This window comes from Anser brachyrhynchus (genome assembly GCF_964034855.1).
Source record: "Anser brachyrhynchus genome assembly, chromosome: 5".
NCBI lineage: Eukaryota > Metazoa > Chordata > Aves > Anseriformes > Anatidae > Anser > Anser brachyrhynchus.
In genome coordinates this window covers 49,701,001-49,716,688 of record NC_137699.1, presented here as the reverse complement: position 1 = coordinate 49,716,688, position 15,688 = coordinate 49,701,001, and the positions used below count along the sequence as shown (strand labels likewise).

Genomic DNA, 15,688 nt, shown 5'->3' with positions numbered 1-15,688 from the left:
AACCAATACATGCTCAGCATTTGCTGTTTGGTTGGTTGTTTTTTATTTGCATGCTTTCTTTTTAGGATATGGTTGACTGATTGCTTTTTAATAGAGAAAAAGAACACATTAAAAACATGTCCAGTATACATACAGTTGATCCACAATCAATCGCCATGGTCTGCAAACCCCATGGAACACCAAGGCCCACCAGAATGTCAAAGACATTGCTTCCTATTGTGTTGGATACTGCCATGTCACCAAGGCCTGCAAAGGAAAAACAACCTTCAGGTAAAAACAAAGTGTAGGATCAAAATTCAGTGTTCTACAGGAAGTTAAAGGGGAATGATTGGCATTGATCCAAGCCCCCTTGGACTAGCCAGTCTGCATCTTCTTTGTGGCTTGGAAAGCTTTACTGAGTGCATGGTATTCATTCAGCCTATGTGTTCAATGCCAGTTCAAAAATGAAGTTGATGCTCTTGTGTTCTAAATAGACTGCAGCCACGGGGAACCTGCAGATTAGCTACTGGATTTAGTCTGTGGACACACAGCTCACATGGATAATGAAAAGTGGTCCAGAAAAAACTCAACCAGATGGGAGTCAAAGATATTAAGCACTTCTGTGGGGTACGGGTTTAATCAGCAGTCACTTCCCTTTAGGAACCATCAAGTGGGACATGAAATAAAAATTTAATAATAAGAGTAAATGGTGATGAAGTTGCTAGGCATTACTCAAAATCCAGTCCTAATGCTCATCACTGACTGCCATCTCATTCTGCACCAGTATCAATAAACGTGAGGAAGGCAGAAGAACTCTTCTCTGTCTAATTTCCCCAAGGCACTGGCTTAACTATTGACTCCTTTCTGCAAAACCCACACCAGGAAGGAAGAGGAACTCTGACATAAATGGGACGCATCCTACAAATACTTAGAGTATAGAGAGCACAGACAGACACTGCCGGATCACAGGTACAGTCTCTGCATGAAGGGAGATGCTCATAGAAAGGTTGTGCTTTCGATCTGCTGCTTTTCAAGGCAGTGTCCCTCTCTACTCTTTAGATATTTGTCTGCAATTTGTCTTGTAACCATCTTCTTGGATTCCAAGCAGTGGAAAAACACTGTTCTTGAACAAGAGGGGCTGCTTTTTCCCCAAGCTACTGCTTAGCTTCACTTTCAGAGGAAACAATCCTTTCAGTACTTTCTCCTAATACTAAAGAACTGATTTAAAGCAGCACTCTGTTAATTAAAAAATGTAACGTTTTCCTTCTGTTCTTTCAAAAAGCTGTTCACTTAATACTACATATGGAAAGCTAATTTAGTAGGAAGGTTGTTCCATAAGAATCAAGAATCCTGAATACTTTTGTTCTGCTTTTGTGAGATTTTCCTGCACAAAAGAGATAATACAAATTCAAGAATGAAATATTTTAAATAGATCATTCTTTTTAATCAAGTGGAATTTAAGATCATTATTTCTATCTCAAACTACAAATGTGGGACTTTGGGGTACTTAATTTATCACTTCAGAACTCTTGTTATTTGCTCGGTGATGTGTTCTGGAGATCTTATTATCTGGGACAAAAACAGACTATGGAGATAAGAATGGTGGAAAAGAATACAATTAGGAGCTGTTCTTATCCTCCTGTAGTACATAGTACAGGGTGATCATTTTGGGTTTAATGTTTTTCAACAACAGGAAGGAATACGGCTACAGACATTTCTCAAAAAAAAAAAAAAAAAGTAAAAAACCTTAATCAAATGTTAAAAATACATGAGAAAACATTTTAAAATTTCAGTGGGAAAGCTGATGAAGACATAGCTAACATTTATCTAAAAGCCTTTCCAGTGCCACTATTCATATATCCCAAAGGGAAAGAGGTCTGCATTTGGATGAAAAGTATGCTTGGAGCAACATCACTTCTGCCAGATCATCTTAACCACTTCACTCCCCTGGGTTCAGGAGGTCTTCTAAAAATCAGTACAAGTTTTACATGGACTAGTGCTGGTTAGCACATATTCTTCAATGCAGTTTTTTTAATAGCTGATATTCCAGTTTTGTCTGGCTCGTATCTTTTTACCCGGACTGATAACACCATGCATGGGATATCTGAGTTTTGAATGACCTTCAAGAATGTTAGGCTGTGCCCAGTCTCAATAAGCAAACAGTAACAGGACAGGGATGACTTCTTAGTTCACCAAACTTAACAAAGCATTTTATTTTTTAACTGGGCCCTGAAACAGTGAGAATAAATAAATAAATAAGAATAAAATTGCATTGAGGATTTGTTTGTATGGAGGAAGCAAATCATAGAGGAAGTATGTAACATTGCAGGAATGCTCCTGCAGGCACAGTACCTTGTCTTGCTACTATTAGGCTGGCCATGCAGTCTGGGACACTTGTTCCTGCAGCTAGGAAAGTAATGCCCATGATCACATCTGGTATCCCAAGCGTGTATCCGATCACCGTCACCTGAACAATGAGGAAAGTAGGTTACCCTGTCACATTTGGAAAGTCTCCTCAATCCAATACAGTGGTGACAGACTCTTAACTTTGATTTCTGGTGTGGATCCTAGCAGAATTAGACTCAAATCTATTTCTGCAAATGAAGTAAGTGTGGAATAACCAGCCTAAAATCAACCTTGTAAAAAGGAAAAGTACTTTGGTCATATTCTTCAACATTTTATGAGCAAAAAATAAGCACCATTTTCTGTAATTCTAATAGGACATACTGATTTTTTAAGGAAAAGCACAGACATGGTTTTGTTTTTACTTTATTCTCAAAATGGCAAGATCCTTATTGGTTCTTTTCTCAAGAGGACTGGAGTCAATTTACATTGTGATATAGGGCCAGAAATACGAAGAACTTATTATACTCCAACACATGAAGAAGGAAACACTTTCTTGAATGACTCCTGATATAATCCCAAAGTGAGCGTGTCTGGTTATACTATCCCCTGAGAATCCAGATGCAGCTTTAAAAGTGCTAAAGGGAGGGCTGAAGCTTGTAGCAGAACTCTTGGGAGAGAACAGGGAATAGTATTTAGCTGGAACATCCAAAGAAGACTGAAAAAGAGTCAGGAGAAAAGGCTGAACAGGCAGCTGAGCATGCAAAGGGAATGGCCTTGTGAGAGCAAGAGGACTGAAGCAGGAACAGGCAGCTGCTTCCTTGCAAAGACTGCTAAGGGTGAAAGCCTTTAAGTCTCTGTGTTGTTTTCTTGAAGTAGTTTGCCAGTCTCTTACAGGAGGAAGACTGGACCCTTTGCCAAGGAAAAGGTATTCTTTAGGAACCCACTAACAAACCTTCATGTTCTCAGAAGCAAGCTGTGGCTCAGAAGTAGGAGTAGGCATCATTCTCCTGCTGCAAGTGGTAACAGAGTATTAAGGTCTGCGTGTGTCTTAAAATAAGAGGTGTTGGAGCCTTGGTGTGTATGTCTCTTGTTTGTGAAAGGGACTTCTGCAAATGGAACCAAGGTACAGAGCATGGTCTGACAAAGGACATATGGTATGAAATGAATGTATGGCTTTGGCACCATTATACCAGGCAGAATGAGTGGCTGGCATATGGATTTCTCAACGTTAAGAGAGTGGGGGATTACTTTATAATGCAAAACATTGTGCATCAAGTATATAGAAAACACGGAATCTTCCATGAGAGGAAGCATAAATGTAAAGCAATCTGCGAATGTCTGACACATTTGGAGAAGGCAGAGATGTTCTCTATCCAAAAATATTTTGCAGGTAAAGAGCTCATGAACAAAAAGTCTTCCATATATATGCCTATAAGAATATATATGTGGCTATGAGTGTGTATATGTGTAAGACATATGCATAGTCTGAACACGAAACAAGCTGACTGCCTCTTCACTATATTTTCCTTTAAAAGGAAAAAATGAGCATATGAATTCTTTGGCAGCACATCCCATCTTCTAGCGATAGGTATATACAACTTCCTGGGCTTGCATCTTTTAGAATAGAAAAAGGTAACTTTCTATACTTCAAAATTATGGTTATTTTTGTTTCCATCACAGAAACTACTTTGAGGACGCTTTCCTATTCATGCCTATTCTCTGACTGCAAACGTAAACTTAAGAAAGTGAAAAAAGAAAAGAAAGAAAGAAAAAAGGAAGCTATTCAAATCTCCAAGTAAGTGTGCTCCTTGGTCACAAATTACTACACCTGATATACTACTTCTCACAGATCTAGGGCAAATGGAAGCATACAAGCAAGCATAATACTCTTCACTAAGAAGAACTTTCTTGCATTATTCCACTCTACTCGAGGTGTTTTACAGCACTTCAAATTTTGCCATCCATCTGCCTTTTCAGTATGTTTCAGTATCAGAGCCTACAGCCAAATTTCTAAAGGTGTCTCAGGACAGCTGCTGTGAATTGCATGCTACCACTTAGATTCCCTTTCATTAGTAGGATGTGGATGCTCACATTGTTTTGAAAATCAAGCTGGCACCTTCATGCGCTGTGTTGGGCCCTATATAGTAAAGGCCCAATCGTGTGTGCAGGAAAGAGTAGCAGAATGCTAAAATTATAATAATTAAGAGTATAAACTGAAGAGACTACACCATGATTATGTCTTTAACAAATATACAAAAGTCTATGATCTATTTTGTGATGCACGTTTCACTCAGTACAGCACATCTTGCTACATGTGCTTACCATCCACACCATGAAGTAGGAGAACAAGGCAATCCAGAGAGTGGATAAGACAAATGTGAACATAAACCAACTCTCCCAGCGCGGTTTGCTGCAGTTTGGAATGGTGCAAAAAAGCAAGAATATCAATGGCCACGTCAAAATCCATTTAACTTTGTTCATTTTTCCATCTGCAGGACAAAGAAAGGAAAGAACCAGTTTATTTTTTTCATCACTATCCCAGGCCCACATTTCTTTGAATACAGCAGATGACGAGATCTCTGAAAGCTGGTTACAACTGTGCATGTCAGCTCATTTTCCAGTGTATCTTTCATCTATACTTGCTCTCTGTTTGCAATCTCAACCAAATTCTGCCCTTGCATGCACATCCAGAATCTTAAGGCTAAGCCTCCCTAAGTATATGTAAATCCAAGTAGGATTTATAAGGATTTAAAGTATGGCTACTTCTAAAACCAAAATTAATGGTCTAATTTGTTGCTCTTTCAAATACCTCTGTTACTATTAATTCAAAGGCACAATTAAAAACAAACAAACAATAAAGAAGCATGACTTTTTAAAAGGAAGATGGAAATCCTTGTAGTTAAAATGACCTGCAACTTCTGTGCAGCTACAGAAAATAATTTCAAAGAAAACTGAATCACAGATCCAACCTGTGAACATGATAAACTCATTTCACATACCCAGCTGTGGACACTTGGGCAGAACTTCAAACTAGGACTTAGGAGACCTAGACTCGTTACTCCCTCCAACTGCACACCTTGGGCTAGTCTCTTATCCTCCATAAAACAAGACTATAGACAATGACTTCCATCATACAACTCCCTGAAATCAACAGGTGAGCAATACCAGACAAATGTCACTATTGATGAAGACAAGTACATGCCTTCTTATTTGTCAAAAAATGTGTATTATTTTAAATGTGCATGTAATTCTCAATACAAAGAAGAGAATTATTTTACAATTGGGTCATAAATCTCTGTGGCACTTACTTACCTTTCATAACGTATCCTGCAAGTATGATAACAAATTTGTTGATCAGGATAAATCCAAGTAGCACAGGCAACTGCACAGTGGTTTTTGTTTGGGTTTTCCTTACATAGATTTAGAATTCTGCTAGTAAGGATTTCCATCATAAACTGACAATGATACGTATACAATCTGATAAAATACGCCATTTTTAATATAACGGGTAATCACACTGAAGGAAATTATCAGATACATCTTTCAGTGAAGTTAATTCAATTATGAAGGGCAGCTAAGAAAACTCCCATCAGCTTCACCAGGAATTTTCTTTCTGCAAAAACTTTGGAATTAAGGATTTTTCAATGCAAGTTTTTGTCAATGGATTCAGTTAGAATTAAATCTGTCCTCTGGAGCAATGTACACAAAGAAATCAAATATATACAAATGTATACAAAGAAATCAAAAGTTAAACCTTTTAAAATTAATAACATCTTTGTAATTTACGAGGCTCCTTAATAGTTGAATTAAACTGCAAATGCAGGTCTTCATTTTACTTAGGTATGTATTCTAGGGCTAAGTTATGAATCAGCTCCTTAACTTGAGATATCCTTGTAAATTCTAGGATGCCAGGAGCCCACCAGGAAACCTTAGACTAAGCTTGGCTCTTTATTCCCTTTTAGCTTGTGGCTGTGGAACTTATAACACATAAAGCTACTAAAGTCTCCTTCGTCAATTCTACTTCTAAATTTTTACATGACACTGGGAACACAACACAGATTTTACAGGGAAGCCCTTTTCCCCTCTGCTTACATATACTGCTATACAGGTTCTAAAAACAGTAATCATTCTGGTCTGTCCAGAAAAAGAAATGACACTTGTTAGCTCACATCTCACTAACTCTGTTAATGAGACTGTAAATATCCTATGGCATTTTATACCTCCTTCTGTTTTATTTGTTTTGGTTTGGATCATTAAAAGACTCCTGCTGGTTAATTTCTACTCTTTGTCTACCCATGTTGCTAAGCCTGGTTCATAGTCAAACAAGTCAGCATGGCCCAGGCTGGTAATTTCCCCATTGTTAATTCCAAATGCAGGGTGAGTGGGCGACAGTTTGACAGGAAAAAATTATGGATCTGATTCTGATCTGATGTTGGCTTAATCTGACTGACTTCAGAGGTGCTACACACAGGAGATTCAGCCCATTTGTCTTTTCAATAACATGAATAAGAGAAACAAAATTGTCTGCAGAACAAATAGGGAATCAACAGATGTTCTCAGCCTCTGTTGGAGAACATGTATTGTGTCAGAGATCCTGTCTGATGTCCTTAATTACCTAAAAAACACTTAACTGTGACAATTCACAGTGCCTTACCACTGGCATTGCTGTGCTTGCTCATACCCAGGGAAACAGAAATGTTGGTGGAGAATTATTTGCCTGTCCCCTATCTTTGTTCAGATTGAATGGACGTGTGTCAGATTTAAAAGTTATTACTAGTGATGCTTCATCCACAAGAGTCTGGGTCAGAATGGTTCTTTAGAGCTACATAGTTTGTGAAAGTGATGTTTGCACTCATCACATACAACCAGGCTTGAGACTTTGGGGAACACAAAGGATAATTTTGTAGGGTTAACAGAGAAGGAGACTGGCCATTGGCAGTTGGCCTGGAGTAGTTCCGAACTATCATGAACAAAGCAGCCTACCTGACACACCTTACACTGGCTTCTCTTTTGCAACAGGGCTTGCCAGCTTTTACAAGCCTTCAGATAGCTGACCTCAGTTCTGCCCAAGGCTGTTTTCTTCAGCTCCTACTGTGTTGGGTCATGGAACCTGTGTGGCACCCAATGCTAAGGAAGTCTGCTCTTCTGCTGAGACACGGCAGTTTAGTAAGAATTTAGCAAGTTTAGCAGCAACCTCCAAGCTTCATTTCCTCATGAACCTGATGCCTTCCATTCACTTCACCTGGCTAAAATGAATACAAAAACAATATCCAGATTGACAATTTCATTTTCTTTAGCACTTTTGAAGCTATTTCTTGTGCTGCTTTTCGTTTTTGACCGTCCACTCTAAAATAATCATTAAAGTGATTTAGCAATAAATTTGTGAAATTGTGTTAGGCTTTTAGTTCATGACAAATTGTTTCGTGTTTGTTGCTTAGGAAGAAAATTATCCTCCTCATTAAGACTATTATTCAATACATAGCTGCTCTGTAAAAATACACAAACAGTCCCATTACAAGATGTGAGCTCAGTTGTTTTAATGGCACTCTTGTGAACCGTGGGCCTGAAGGCTCCTCCAGCAACTCATGTAGCTGAGGAAAGGCATATGTTGGTTGTTGAGCCCCCACCCTGACTATAATGAGAATATTTCTGCTTTATTACAGAACACATCATTATAGAAGAGCTTGATTACAATGTTTCTGAAAACGTATAATAAAGGGCAGCCCTACCACAAAGAGCCCTTTGGTAAATGTCAGTACGTTTCTGGGCCCTTCTTTCCAGAAGTTGGATCACAATAATCACTTTCACATACAGATAGTGTACTGGTGAAAGAAGTTAACAGCACACCTTGTAGCACTGACAGGAAAGGAATAGTTCCTTAAGGCACTACAGAAGTTGCCTTTTTATAGGAAAAATACTATCCTATTTGCAACCTTCACACCACGTAGAGACGAACTTGAACAAAGGCGTGAAACTACCCTTGTGTTTTCATTCAGATCAGGATTGTACCCTTGAAGTAAATCTCCTAGCTCTCCCCATTTATTGGAGTTTGGTCTGTGATGCAGGACTGCCTTGGATCACACCAATGAAATTCCACAGGTATACAGCTGAACCAGAGGCACACACCTACAATGCTCCAAATAATAATGAGCGTGTAGTCCATGGGCCCAAGCTAGGGCCAGCCTCAAACAGAACTTCCAAATGCACATAGCGCAGACAGCCTACATGCCCTAGTCAATAAGCTGCACAGAAAACACTTTTGCTGAAGACAGACTGCAACTACACTGCCAGGAGCAGATCCAAGTTACTTTAAAACATTTAAATCACTTAAATTTGACAGCTTTGTCACTTAGTCTTCCCTTTAAAAGGACAGCAATCAAGCACAGACCTCTACTCCACATTTTAGCTACTTCAGAACACGTCTACATCTTCCAGTGTGAAAGGGGAATCTTCTGTACGCAATTTAGTAGATGAATGATCTAAAAAATGTTATAACTTCCCTGAAAAGCATGAGTCTAATTGGCATATGGGATTTTCCTAACTGTACTGTTATGAAATCCTATACATTCCTAATTTAAGGTAATCTGAAAACAGGAAAAGTTTTCTCTAATTTAATCTATCTGCAAAATGAGGAAGGTTTCCTGGAGTTTGCTGCTGATTTCTATTTTTCTGAAGTTTGGGTTTGTTTTTTGTTGTTGTTGTTGATTTTGCTTGTTTGGTTGGTTGCTTGCTTGCTTTTTTTGTTTGTTTTGTTTTTGACAACAGTAAACTTACAATAAAAGCAAGGCATTTCCAGGCTGGCCTAGGATGTCTATTGCTGTAGAATTTTTCAGTGCTCTACTTCATAATTTGTAAATTCCTTTTTTTTTTTTTAATGTTTATCTTTTTACATTTATCTACTATTTTCCATTAGCAAAAAATGAACACACTTTTTTTCCCAATGAAAAGTGATTTTTAAATCACCCATCCCCTGGGTCTTAATTAGGCTTTATATTTACAAAGATTAAATTTACATCCACATATCATTAGCAATATTAATTCAAATCTTGACCTGAAAATGTGCAGCAGCAACATACACACCTCCACATTGGGAGCTTTGTAATAAATCAGAAAGCGAGCACAATTCTGCTAGAAACTGCTGTGGCTCATCAGCACTGAGAGTGACTAGAAAAAATTAGTATACGTAAATTAGCCAACCTGAAAGCTTAATTCATTCCTGAGCATGTGCTGTATCCAAAACACAACAGAGGAATATAATCTTTTGTCCAAGTATGGGACTTAAGATAGGAGCAACCAAAAGAGATATAATAAACTGGATCCACTGTGAATTTTCCATCAGAATTATTTTCAACTGGAAAATGCCTTTGTTGAGAAATCAAAAATTTCTAAGAAAATGTTTTTTACTTCACTGTCAGGAAAATTGACACGGAAGCTGCCCCTCCACCTTCTTTGAAAATCCTTACTGATTTCAGCTCTGAAAGTTTCCCTAGGAGGCGTGGAAGTGAGACTCTCTGTATTAACATGCTGGAGCCAGCCTACACAGTGGACAGAAAGGTGTCCAAGAAAGCCCAACCTTTGTCAGCCCTCCAAGCAGACAGCTGACATGTTAAAACATTCTTATTTTAATTCTTCTGCAACAGAGCTTTGGAAACTTTTTTCTTTTTCCTGTGAAAAATACCGAGGTTTTACTTCTCCTCCAAAACAGACTGTTTTCCAAAATACTAACGCTCTTCTCGGAAGTTTCATTTTCCAGAATACAAGTTCCAAATTCCAGACCATGAGATCTGCCCAAACCAACCCAGATTTCTATTCTGAGCCTGTGCCTTTACCACACTTTGCATACCCAGATTTATGCCAATAATTTTCTCTTAAAAACACATTTTTGGTACACTGGAAACTGGTCCTGAAAAAAAGGAATTTGCACCATCTGCAGAAACAAGCTTTACTCTCAGAGTTCCTATAGCTTTACACAGGACAATATTCAACAACAATTAAAAGTAATCGAGCAGTGTGCTCACTATACCATGTTTGACTTGGTCAGATTTTGGCATGGTTTATTTTTATGTTTTAACCTTGCTTTCTACTTTATCAATATTTTTTAAGGGAGAACTGAAATTTATAGATTTTCTCAAGTTCCTCTTCACTCTTTCAGAGTGAAGCGATGAGCAAACATAATAGAGTTACTAAATTAAATCCGTGCCTTTTTTTCTGCCAGTTTCTCCTGCGTATCCTCCTCCTACATAGAGCACATTAGTTGCTCCCCTGGAACACACTTTCCAGTTTAGTTTTCTACAAAAGGAGTCTGGTTCATGAGCTCCAAGAATACGATGCAAATCAAACTGCAGTACATGCAAAAAACTTTGAGATCTGCCCCAGAAACACACTTGTGAAATAAAATTCTGTGGTAGATGTACCACTACACAGCCAGTGGATAAGGGGAAGCTCTTGCAAAAAAAAAAAAAAATCAGAATACAGCAGTTAAGTCCTGCTTTCAAATGTCTTCTTGGAAGAACTTCTCTCTTATGCAAGAAGCTATGGGAACTAGCTCCTTCCTAACTCAGTCATGTTTCTGAATTTAGGTAAAAGCACATAAAACAGGAGAGAAAAACAGTTTGAGAAACAACTACAAAGAAGAACAAAAATTTCAGTAAATCTTACTTCAAATACATTAGGAGCAGGAAGCATGCTGGAGCCACTGGTGATCAAAGTATAAAGGAGCACTGACAGAAGACAGGGCTGTTGCAGAGAATTCTCTGCATCAGTGTTTGCAGAGATATAAACTAGAGAGATTTCCACGTGGAACTGTTTAATGTCTCTAGCTCAGCCTCAAAGACACACAATTTCATGGGGGATATCATACAGGTCCACAGCATCCAAAGTGTCAGTGAGTTACATGGGATTTATTTTGTTCACTGTCTTTTCCAATAAAAGAAGACATCAAATGAAGCTAGTAGGAGTCAGGTTCAAAGCTAGTAAAAGGAGGCAGTAAACTCCTTGCCAAAGGATGTTGTGGGTGTTAATGTTTGCAAAGAGAACTAGGCAAATTAATGAAGAAGAAATACACTAAGGATTTTTTAATGCTCAAAAATCACACTCAGTCCAGGAAATTCCTTGAGCTGAAAATAGCTGAAGGGCAGAATTGGTTTCACGGTAATATCACATAAACTTGTCTTGTCCCATTCTTCCCAAGACTTCTTCATAAAGTCATGGTTGGATTTGGAATATTGGGGTAGGTGAACACTTGGTTTGACCTGAGTATGAACATTTTCTACGTTTTTAGTAGATGCTATTAATTTTTGCTTCTCTCCTACATGTTGTCTCTGTACTTTGGATCCATATCAAAATGGGCAGGATTGCTAATCTCCTTTATTTCTGTTTTATTTTAGCTCCAGGAATTAATATTCCTATTTTAGCTAACACCATCATGACTTACATAAAGCATCCATGGTCCAATCCTATAAACGAAGGAATTCTTCATTTCTGTGAAACCAGCAGGAGCTGAGAACACCGAGTATTTTAAAGGATCTTGAACATGTGACAATGAATGGGATTTAAGCATCCATTAAGAGCTGCACAGAAATGTTTTTCCGAGTCTGGGCTCTAAAACACTACTGAGCTATGCAAGGGCTTTTATACATCATTTTGTTGTCAACATATGTTTGCTCGGTTTCATCCTGCTTTATTCTCATCCTTTTTTCATTTTTTCTCCCCTGGAGTTTAAGACCTGTTTCCAAACAACTGTAGAGTAATAGAACAGTAGAGCATCAAATGAACCTTTGTCTTGGAAGATAATTACTCATGGCCTTACAGTTAGGTCAAAAAAGGAATTCCTCTTTTAAAGAGAACATTTCTTCCCACATAGAAACCAAAGGCAAAGGCTGGTTTGCATGATAACATATGCAGCTTCCGTAAAAACTATGTATTGCCTCCTGTTCCAAGACAGGCCTGAGCCACACCCTGGGGGTGAATATCTCTGTATGTTTGACATATGGAATCTAAGCTAGAGACTAGTTAGGACTGTTTTCATGTAATGTTCTTTTTCTCTATTTCTTTGTACTGAAGTCCTACTTTTATTACTAAGCACCACCATAGGGTATAAAGGAAAAGAATAAGCAAATCTTTCAGATAGCAAATGATAACAGGACATTACTTCAAGATGATGCAATGCTTTAAACTTCATCTATGTTTATTTCTGTTTCAGAAAAAAAATGTTCTTTCAAAAATATATAGAACATATAATTTGAAGAAAGAAAGTCAAAATCCAAACTAGGCTAAAAAAGGTGACTAAAGAACTGCAGAATAAAAAAAAAGGGTTGGGCCAATTCATAGCCATTTCTGTTGCAGTTCTTAAAAAAAAAAAAGTGAATTTTCTACATATCACACTGCAAGCAGTTGACTTGGAAAGTCCTTTCAGTGCTTATTCTTCATAGAGCTATTTATGTATTGAAAGAATACATGAAGTTCTGATCTTTAGAAAATGTATGTGCCTTATTCCTGGCCTGAAAATATATCAAAAGAAAAAATAGAGGGGATTCTGGGAAACTTTTCTCTAAAGCCAGTTTCAAATGTCAGGATTTTTTTAGGCTACTGATTGTGCCATAGTACTTAAGCAACAAAGAATAATGCTGTTTCTTTACATTTTCCTCAAGGTTATTAAAAATGTACTTTTGAAAGGAAAATTAGAAGAATTCTCTGTCAGAATGCAATCATAGAATCATAGACTATCCCGAGTTGGAACAGACCCACAAGGATCATCAAGTCCAACTCCTGGCTCCACACAGAAATACCTGAAAGTCAAACTACATTTCTCAGAGCATTGAACGCTTCTTGAACTCCAGCAGGCCTGTTCCTGGGGAGCCTGTCCCAGTGCCTGACCACCCTCTGGGTGCAGAACCTTTCCCTAGCACCCAGCCTGACCCTCCCCTGTCCCAGCTCCATGCCGTCCCCTCGGGTCCTGTCGCTGTCCCCAGAGAGCAGAGCTCAGCGCCTGCCCCTCCGCTCCCCTCGTGAGGGAGCTGCAGGCCGCCATGAGGCCTCCCCTCGGCCTGCTCTGCTCTGGGCTGAACAAACCAAGGGACTTCAGCTGCTCCTCATACGTCTTGCCCTTCAGACCTTTCACCATCTCAGTTGACCTCCTTTGGACACACTCTGATAATTTTATGTCCTTATACTGTGGCACCCAAAACTGCACACAGTACTCGAGCTGAGGCCGCACCAGCACAGAGCCGAGCAGGACAATGCCTTCCCTTGACCGGCTAGCAATGCCAGGCTTGATGCATCCATGGTACTTTTGGCCCTTTTGGCTGCCAGGGCACAGTATTGACTCGTATTTATTTTGCTGTTGTCCAAAACTCCCAGATCCTTTTCCACAGGGCTGTTTTCTCCAGCCTCTCCTCCCCCAGTTTGTACATATACCCAGGGTTGGCTCATCCCAGGTGCAGAATCCAGCACTTGCTCTTGTTAAATTTCACATGGTTGGTGATTGCCCAGCCCTCTAATTTGTCAACATCTTTCTGCAAGGCTTCTCTACCCGAAAGGGAGTCAAAAGCTCCTCCCAATTTAGTATCATCCACAAACTTATTTAGTATTGTATTTGACTCCTGCGTCCAATTCATTTATAAAAACATTGAAGAGAACTGGCCCTAAAATGGAGCCTTGGGAAACCCCACTAGTGACTGACTGCCAGTCTGATGTAATTCCATTTACTATAGTCCTTTGAGCCCAATCCATCAGCTAGTTGTTCAGCTATTATATTATGTACTTGTCTAGCTGTATGCTGGACATTTTGTCCAGAAGGATACTGTGAGAGACAGTATCGAAAGTTTTGTCAAAATCCAAAAAGATCACATCTACTGGCTTCCCTTGGTCAACTAGATGGGTAACTTTGTCATAAAAAGAAATTAAGCTAGTTGAGCAGGACTTTTCTCCTAAGAACCTGTGTTGGCTGTGACCAATGACTGCATTATCTTTCAAGTGTTTTCCAATAACTGCCAGTACAATCTTCTCCATAATTTTACCAGGCACTGAAGTACAGGATAACAGTTGAGGAGTGATGATCCAACCAATAGAAACTCATCTCCAGACAACAGTGGAGTAACAACAACTGAAAATAATGATGAGTATTTTAAATAATCACTTTACCACTTTTACACAAACTCTTTGAGTTCATGCTGAATTTTTATTCCATTCCAGTGTAACTGTATCAGCAATGGTTCCACTTTGGCCTGTTACACCTCAATTACCTTGAAAGACTTTCTCAAAAATGCAGAAAAACTGCATTAAAAAAAGGTCAATGACATAACTCATAACTCCCTTCTTAGATCAAGGCATTTGGTCTATTAAACATTTGATCTATTAAGAATATCAAACACTGAGGAAGCTCCACTCTGAAGTCTATTTTTTATTCATAGGGAAGATGTCTGAGTCTTGAACAAATCCAAATATGACAATTTGGTCTTCAGGTAATGTTTGCCACATGTTAGAATTATGCATTATCCAGGAATATAAAAATAAATGCATGATTGCACTGCCCTAATTAAAACTTGATTCCAAAAACTTGCGAAAAACAACTCAGTTAAAAAATCTGTGCCAACACTTGCAATGAAACTTGCATTTTTAAGATGTTTTGAGGACGCCTTTTTTTCTTCTTTGGAAGTTGTTCATTACTGTTACTGTTATTATTACTATTACTAACATGCTTGTGTGTGCACAAGTACCTTGCTGATTTGAATCCATTTATTCCACCATAGAATATAAATATTTTTTTCATACTGTCATTGATTATCAGGAATGCATCTAATGGGCCTTTCTTGTGAATCAGTTTGTTTCCACTCTTCACCCCCAATGAAAGCCTGCAACTGCTGTCTGTAAGAAGCTCCTGTAATAGCACATAGTCCAGTAACACATTAAAACAGATGGTTTTATCCAATCTTTACACAGCATGCTTCAATGTTTGCTCTGTCACAAACATCTCTTTCAAAATGACGGTAAGTCAAGCAAATAGAACCTCGAAGAAATTAAAGTCATGTAAGACATGGAAAATTCTTCCTTCTTCTCTGCACGTGATATTAATTTATGCCAAGTAATACTGGGGTTAAACGGTAAGTGTGTGAGGGAATACTAGTGACTACATACCTGTGATAGGTTATCTAATCTCTGCTGTCTAATCTCCAAAACACCTGAGGGAGAGTCAACTTGTAATGTACTATGTGGGCTCCAACATAGTGAGACTGGTTTTATATAGCCCTTCACACCAGAGAGTTTCCAAAAAATTTCAAAAGGTATTATTAGATAATGCTGCTCTAAGAATTTTAATTACCTTAAAAAACATTAAACACTATTTCTCCCCTTAAAACTTCCTTCC

The 15,688-nt window shown here is 38.5% G+C and overlaps 1 protein-coding gene and 1 long non-coding RNA gene across 16 annotated transcripts in view; one reads left to right on the top strand and one right to left on the bottom strand.

Annotated features, from left to right (window-relative positions):
- SLC24A4 (solute carrier family 24 member 4) overlaps positions 1 to 15,688 on the bottom strand; it is a 119,067-nt gene that overhangs the window by 8,733 nt on the left and 94,646 nt on the right. For all 15 annotated transcript variants that reach the window (XM_080594219.1, XM_080594206.1, XM_080594218.1 and 12 more), the window contains 3 exons: positions 4,648 to 4,814; positions 2,332 to 2,446; positions 134 to 246 (listed from right to left, as the gene is read on the bottom strand). In XM_080594219.1, coding sequence (XP_080450345.1) covers positions 134 to 246; positions 2,332 to 2,446; positions 4,648 to 4,814 — 395 coding nt within the window. The remainder of the gene's footprint in view (positions 1 to 133; positions 247 to 2,331; positions 2,447 to 4,647; positions 4,815 to 15,688) is intronic.
- Positions 141 to 15,091, top strand: LOC308195952. Its single transcript, XR_013951974.1, has 3 exons — positions 141 to 270; positions 4,006 to 4,120; positions 7,345 to 15,091. It is a non-coding gene; the product is annotated as an uncharacterized lncRNA (long non-coding RNA).